This window comes from Rhodotorula graminis, assembly GCF_001329695.1.
Source record: "Rhodotorula graminis WP1 unplaced genomic scaffold RHOBAscaffold_10, whole genome shotgun sequence".
NCBI classification, from domain to species: Eukaryota; Fungi; Basidiomycota; class Microbotryomycetes; order Sporidiobolales; family Sporidiobolaceae; genus Rhodotorula; species Rhodotorula graminis.
Window position 1 is genome coordinate 253298 of NW_017264937.1, and position 7323 is coordinate 260620.

The 7323-nt window shown below is 68.9% G+C and overlaps 2 protein-coding genes across 2 annotated transcripts; one reads left to right on the plus strand and one right to left on the minus strand.

Moving 5' to 3' along the window:
• Window positions 1-66: 66 nt before the first annotated feature.
• On the plus strand, window positions 67-2879 carry RHOBADRAFT_54765 (uncharacterized protein; the record flags this gene model as incomplete). The annotated part of the gene is made up of 6 exons (XM_018417488.1): window positions 67-247; window positions 332-455; window positions 544-712; window positions 784-1483; window positions 1552-1843; window positions 1919-2879. 6 exons carry the CDS (start codon window positions 67-69, stop codon window positions 2814-2816), a joined length of 2364 nt encoding a protein of 787 aa, XP_018269606.1. The 3' UTR covers window positions 2817-2879.
• Window positions 2880-3541: 662 nt separating this feature from the next.
• On the minus strand, window positions 3542-3817 carry RHOBADRAFT_8246 (uncharacterized protein; the record flags this gene model as incomplete). The annotated part of the gene is made up of 1 exon (XM_018419214.1): window positions 3542-3817. A coding segment is annotated over one exon (276 nt), but the record flags the coding sequence as incomplete, so codon positions are not given.
• Between the last annotated feature and the right edge of the window lie 3506 nt (window positions 3818-7323).

Genomic DNA, 7323 nt, shown 5'->3' on the forward strand with positions numbered 1-7323 from the left:
TCGTCCGCCCAGCAGCCTCGTCAGTGCTCGACTTGAACGAGCAGTCGCAGTCTACACGACGCCATCATGACCAAGGTCCGCCGCAAAGGCGCCAGCGCGACCGACTACAGCCCGCGCGGCCTCATCGAGTGGTTCTCCCGACTCGACCTCGAGTACACCACGGGCGACGAGTACGACGAGTACGACGACAACGATATCGACCGCACGAGGGCCTCTATTCTACCGCCGTTGAGCGATCTCAAGCCGAGTGAGTCGCGACCCGAGCTCCTCTTCCTCGTTCCCTCGTCCTCGCGACCGCAGACAGCGCAGCGCTGACTCCCCTTTCCTGCAGTTCGCCTCGCCGAGATGGACACGACCAAGAAGTACTCGGGCCGCTACTTGCTGTGCCGCGCAAAGGGAGCACCCTTCCTGCGGTACGGGCTCGCCTTCCCTGCCGAGGACCAGGACGGCCACCTGTGCGTCCCCCTCTCTCTCTCTCTCTTCCCTACTTGCCCGACGTCCTCGACAGCCTCCTTGACACTGACATCGATCGTTCACCTGCAGCTTCATCGTCTACGCGCGCAACTATCCCCTGTACGGCGTCAAGCAGACCGACCTCGACAAGCTCTTCTTTCCCGGCACCGGCCTCCTCATTCGCGAGCCCGCCTTCACGTTGTCGACGACCGAGGGCATGCCGAGCGACGTCCGCGTCTCGTCGCCGACCGACATGGAGGTGTACAAGGGCGACAGCGTCGCGCTCGCCGACGTCGAGTGGGCGACCCGCTCGCCGTTCCGCCGCCCGAGCCGGGCTACGACCCGTACGCCGCCGGTCAAGCCTACTTGGACGCCGAACAGCCGTACCTCGCCGTCCAAGCCTTCACCGAGGCCATCGCGCGTGCCGAGACGCAGCAGGACACCGTCCGCGTCACGCTCAAGCGCGCGCACGCCAACCTTAAGGCCGGTCGGCCTGCGGCCGCCTACCACGACACGTCCATCGTCCTCATGTACCTCGACATGGGCGTCCCCGTCGCGCTCGGTGACCGCTCGGTCGCCCTCACGACCCGCCTAAACGCCCTGTCCGCGGCGGGCCTGCACGATCTCGCCGAGCTCGTTCGAGACGACCTGTTCTCGCTGCACGAGGACGAGGTGACAAGACTCGACGGCATCGACGAGGCGTTGGGCAAGTTCATCCGTTCGGGCGACGACTCGCACCTCAAAGGGACGACCGTGGAAGGTCAAATCGCCGCTTACAAGATGTACGGGCGCATCGAGGGTGCTCGCAGGCGGCAGCAGCACGCTCAAGAGTGCAAGAAGGCGAGCGAGTCGGGCGACTACAACCTGTTCCCGTTCGAGCAGGGGCCGAGCCCACCGCTCAAGCCGCCGTGCGACCGCCTCAAATTGCGCGACTACGTCGGCCCGATCCGCGTCGCGCAGCTCAAGAAGCGCACCGGCGGTCGAGGCGTCATCGCCACGCGCGACATCAAGCCCGGCGAGCTCCTCCTCGGTGAGCTGGCCCCGCTCCCTCTGGCTCCCTCTCTCGCGGACCTCGCTCACTCGCTCTCTCGCTCGCAGTCGAAAAGGCGTTCGCCGTCGCCGACTTTGGCACGCTCCACGACCTGTCGATCGACGCGCAGGCCGACCAGATCCCGCACCGACCCAAGCACGCGCTCGCCGCCGAGGTCGCCGCTCGCGTCCTGGACGACCCGTCGACGCTGTCCGTCCTCGAGTCGCTGTTCGACGGTCGCGGTTCGCCTGAGCGGCCGCTCGTGTTCGGCGCCCTGTCGAAGCGCAGCATCCCCAAGTACGCCTCGGCGCCGATCAGCCTCGACATGGACTGGGTCGAGCGCATCTGCCGGTTCAACGGGTGCGTCCTCCTTTCGCTCGGCCCGCTCGTCCCGGCCAAGGCCCACGCACTCACCGTCGTCGTCCCCTCGTGCAGGTTCAACTTTCCGCCGTCGTGCTTGCCCGAGCTCGACTCGCCCAACCTCGGCGCGCCGGGCTGGCGTACCTGGTCGGCCCTGTTCCTCAACGGCTCTGCGTTCAACCACTCGTGCCTGCCCAACACGTACCACAAGACCGTCGGCGACCTCCTCGTCGTGCGCGCTCGCGTGCCCGTCAAGAAGGGCAAGGAGGTCTACGTCTCGTACGCGCCGATCGACAGGACGCCGTCGCACGAGATCTGGGACGTCCTCGACCGGCACTTTGGGGACAACGGCTGTCCGTGCGCCTACTGCGTCGAGACCAAGGACGACGACAACAACGTGCTCGAGCATCGCCAAAACGCCCTCGACCAGTTTGATGAGGCCTTTGACGACTTCTTCGCTCCCCGCGAGTCGACGCCCGAGGCGTGCGCCGAGCAGTACGCCCACATGAGCACCATCGTGGCCGACATCTGCAGCACGTACATGGGCGACTGCAACGTCAAGCCCGAGCTCGTCGAACCGTACGCCAAGCTCGTCGAGGTCGCGAGCGGCGACCGTCGTTCCACCGACACGGTCTTGCACGGCCCTATGGCCGTGGCCTGGTCCAACGCCGTCGCCGCCGCCGGTGGAGCGTGCGACTTGAGCGGCGACGTGTGCGAGTTCGACCCGGCGCCGCTGTGCTGGACCGAGACGATCGTCGAGTCGACGTTCGAGTACGCGCAAGCGTGCATCGAGGAGGGCTCGCCGGCCGCGTCTGCGCGAGCTTTGCACCTCTTGACGATCTTGGCGAACCTGTCGCGCGTCGAGCATGGCGACAACCTCGAGCACTTCTGGCGACGCTGGCGCACGAACCTCTCCGAGTTCGAGGAGTTCAAGGAGCGACTCGTCGAGGGCATGGCCGAGGGCGACAAGTAGACTCTCTCTGTGTAGCTCGTCCGCAGTTGTATCATCGCATGTATCTCGTCATGTCCGGCTCGCTCTCGTCGCCGCGAGTCGTCGTCGTCGTCCGTCTCCTTCCTTTCCTTCTTTCGTTCGCGCTTCTTCCTTCTCGCTCTCTCTCTCGCTTTGCTCTCTCGGTCTCGGTCCGGCGACGACAGCAAGTGAGAGAAACGGAGATCATTGCGTGCGAGGAAGGCCGCAAGGGGGAGCGAAAAGAGGGCGAGGAGGTGTACAAACAGAGAGACGGCTCTACTCGAGGGAGGAAAGGAGGAAGGGAAGGCGCAGGCGAACGTCCGTGGTAGTGCGAGGGTCAAAGGGGCGATAAGGAGGCGAGTAAAGAAGGTGCGCGCCGAGTGCGGGGCGAGAGTGGGACAAAGAGGGGATACAGAAGGCGGGCCGAGAGGCGGTCCCTCGTCGTGCCGGCACGGATGGCGCGAGGAAGGGGCTCGCGGCTGCGCCGTTTTGAGGCAAAGAGGGAAGGTCGACGAGAGAGAGAGAGAGGGAGGATAGGGTGAGGGTACTGAAGGCGCGAGAGAGCGCGAGAGAGGGAAGGAAAGTCGAAGAGAGGGATTGGTGTGGGGAAGGTCGAGGCGAGGGAAGGGAGCTCAGACGACTGCAACGGGCACGTGAGGCGAGGTCAGTACGACGAAGAACGAGGACACGATCAAGAGAAGGAGGGACGCACAGAAGTGGGTGAGCTTGCGCGACGCCGGGTGAACGTCCATCTCCTCCATCTTGAAGCTGTTGAGCTCCTCCTTGATCTGCTGCGCGAGCTGCGGCGTGAGCCGGTTGCACGTCGCCGGCTCGGCCCGTCGGTCGTAGATGGCCGCAGGCCACGTCGTGTGGACCGAGAGGTTGCTCGCAAAGACGATGCGGCGGCCCTTGGCGGTCGCGGGCGGCGACGGGCGCATGCTCGAGCGCGACGAGAAGTGGTTGAGCGCCGGCGCCGACGCGTTGAGCTCGGCGTGCGCGTACGGGCCCGACGACGACGAGTCGGGGTGGATGCGGGCGGCGACGGCGTCGTGCATGAGCTCTTGCGAGGTCGGCGGGTGCGTGTCGTTGCGAGGCGACGTGGCCGAGGGACCGACGCCGTCGACCTGCTGCTCGGACGGGATGACGTCGACGAGGGCGGCGCCGGGACCGCCGGACGAGCCCGGCCGGCCGTGCTGCTGCGGCGAGTCGAACGAGCTTGCGCGGTTGCGGGCGAACGCCGACCGGGGTGCGACAAAGTCCTCCTGGCGGTAGGAACCGGCACCTGCGAGACCGAGTCGAGTCAGTCACGCGCGCTCTCGAGACTGTACGAGAGAAGAAGAGGGAAAGAGAGGGCGCACCTTTGAGGATGCCGCGAACAGGGCGGACGAAGCCGCCGTTGGGCGACGAGCCGTCGCGGTACAGGCTCGGCTCGTACTCGGACGACTCGGAGCGCTCGTGGCTGTACTGGCCCGGACCGTACGTGCGGTAGCCGGCCTGCGGCGGCGCGAGGATCTCGAGGCTCTGCCGCGGCGTCTCGTCGTCGTACTGGGCGAACGCGCTCGCGCCGCCGCCGCCGCGCTCGTTGCCGGCCGTCATGACCGACGCGCGGTCGTCGTTGATCGAGGCCGAGTCGTGCAGGTCCGTCTTGCTGCCGCCGCCGAACCCGAGGCGCCACTTCTTGCGCTCCTTGCCGCTGCGGACCGACGACACGTCCGACGTCGCCGACTCGGACCTCGCGTGCGCCGGCACCTGCTCGAACGAGCGCTGCGGCGGCCCGAGGCGCGCAGCTTCGGCGGCGGCGGCGTCACGAGCGCGCTGCTGCTCGGCCGCCTCCTGCTCGGCGTACGCCTGCTGCTGCTTGCGCGCGAGGGCCGCCGCCGGCGACATGCCGGCCGCCGTCGGCTTGGACGGCGACTCGAACTCGGCCGTCGCGTGCGAGACGCTCGCGGTCGAGGCGCCCGCCTTCTTGCGGTCCTTTTTGGCGAGCTTGGCGCCCGACGACGACGACGAGACGAGGACGCCGTCGACGGTGGCCGCGTCGTCGCCGTCCTTGGCGCCCTTCTTGAACGCCTTGGTGAGGCCCATGAGCGAGTTGCGGCTCGCGAGCTTGCCCATCTGGCCGAGCTTGCGGATCATGACGCTCGCGCTCGACACGGTCGACGAGATCGACAGGTTGTCGCTCGAGCCGTTGAACTTGCTGTTGAGCATGCGGAACCGGCTCGACGGCGGCTTCTTGCCCGACGCCGTCGTGCCCGTCGCGCCCGTCATCGTCGACAGGCCGTCCGTGTTGGTCATGATGCTCGCCGACGACGACGCGAGCGACGCCTGCTGCGGCTGGTGCGTCGAGTAGGCGTGTCGGCGCGGCGTGTCGTCGCCCTCGGTGTCCGAGCTGTCGCGGCGGAGGTGGTCGTCGACGAGCTTGGGGCCGCGCCCGTCAAAGTCGGCCTCGGTGAGCGTGCTCGAGCTCGCCGAGTTGGTGACGCCGAACGCCTTCTTGAACCTCGACTTCATGCCCTTCTTCTCCTTGTCCTTGCCCTTGGCGGCGGCGGCGAGGGAGGAGGAGGAGGAGGAGGAAGTCGGCGCAGGAGGCGGTGCGGCGGCGGCGGCGGCGACGAGGCCGGTCGAGATGGTCGCGGTCGCCTCGGCCGTACCGTCCGACTCGACGCCGTCGTCCTCGCTCTCCTCGGCAGCGTGAATCGGCGCGCCGAGCGGCGAGGGCCTGCCGCGCGCCTGCACGGGCGTGGCCGAGCGCGCCGAGTCGAACGACGGGCCGCGCAGCGTCGACGTCGGGCGCGCATCGGGACCGAGCGACGAGCCCGACGACGCCGAGTCCTGCCGGGCGTGCTGCAGCGACGACGAGCTCGACGAGTTCTGGCTGTCGGTGCGCTGGCGGTGGACGGAGGACGACGACGACGCCGCCGAGTGCTGCGCGACGTGGCGCACGCTGCCGTTGGGCGACGAGCCGCCCGAGGCGCCGAGCGAGTGGATCGACGACGACGAGCCGTTGCGGATTGGCGGCGGGAGCGCGTGCGCGTGCGGGTAGTTCTGCTGCGCGGCGAGCTGGGCGATCGACGCCGAGCTGTCCTGCCGGCCGTGGTGCGACGTCGACCGCCTGCCGCCCGAGCCGTTGCTGCTCGCGCTCGACGGCGCCGAGCGGTGCTGCTGCGACGCGGCGGACGAGGGCGCGGACCTGCCGTCGCCTCGCCGGTCGTCGCGCCGGTACGGGTGGTACGCCTCGGCGCGCCCGTTGTTGCTGCTGCTGTTGGACGAGCCCGACTCGCCGCCGCTCCGAGCGCCCTCGGTGCTGCCCGGCGGCGTCGGGTAGCCGTGCATGCTGACGTGCGGGAGCATGGCGCCGGGAGGGAGCGACGGGCCCGTCAGGCCGAACGGGACCTGGTGCTGGTTCTGGTGGAGCGTCGCGGATGGGGAAGGAGGGTAGTTGCTCGGTGTCGTGTAGTACGAGGGCGATGCGGTGGCGGCAGGTCCCGAGCTCGTGCGGCGGCGGTCTGTGCGCGAGAGAGGAGGCAAGATTGTCAGGAAGGAACCTCGAGATCGACCGCAAGAGAGGTGGGGACGCACCCTGCGTGTTCTGCTGCTGCTGCTGCTGCTGGCCCTTGAGGACCTCGAGCTGCCACTGCTGCTGGTACTGGTGCATGCGCTTCTGCTGCTCGGCCGACAGGTGCATCGCGTTGGCGCCGCCGTTGAACCCATAGCCGTTCATCGGCGCGCCGTTGGCCAGGTTGCCCGGGTGCGGCGACGGGATGAAGGGATAGGCGGGGTGAGGGTAGGCGGGCGCGAAAGGACGGAAAGTTTGCCCGGCGAACGAGGGGTGAGAGGCGACGGCCATGTTGTGGTGGTGGTGCTGCTGCTGCTGCTGGACCGGGCCGGGGAGGTAGGTCTGAGGCGAGTGGCTGAGAGCGGGCGAGGGTGCTGCGCTGCCGTACTGGTTGACGGGCGCAAGACGAGGGAGGGCGGCCGGCGCAGCCGACGACGACGTGAACGAGGCTGCCGACGACGACGACGCAGATGGAGCGTGTGCGGCCGAGCGCGACGACGACGACGACGACCCTCGCGCGCCGTTGGCCGTCGGGCTCGGCGAAGGACGAGCGACGGCGGCCGGTCCACCTGGACCCGGAGGGGACGACGCGGCGCGAGCGGGCGCTAGCGACGGCGCGTCGGCTGCAACGGCAGGTGGGCCCGCCATGGCCTGCTGTGCGCCGTCGTCTGCTCGCGGTGCGCTCGCCGTGCGCGCGCGAGCTGCTGGCGCGCCGCCGATCGAGCGGACGGCGCCTGGTGCCCCTCCTGCTGCTGGCGCCGATCCCTGCTCGGCGTGGGTCCTGGCCAGCGACCCTGCGCTCGCACCGACCGCGCTCGTTGCCGCGCCGTGTGGTGCGCTCATCGATGGCGCGGTGCTGGCGAAGGACGAGGGTGAGGGAGGGTGGGCCGAGGGACTGGAACGGCCGACGAGGTGCGACGAGTCGGCGGGCCCGCGCGACAGGACGGGGGCAGA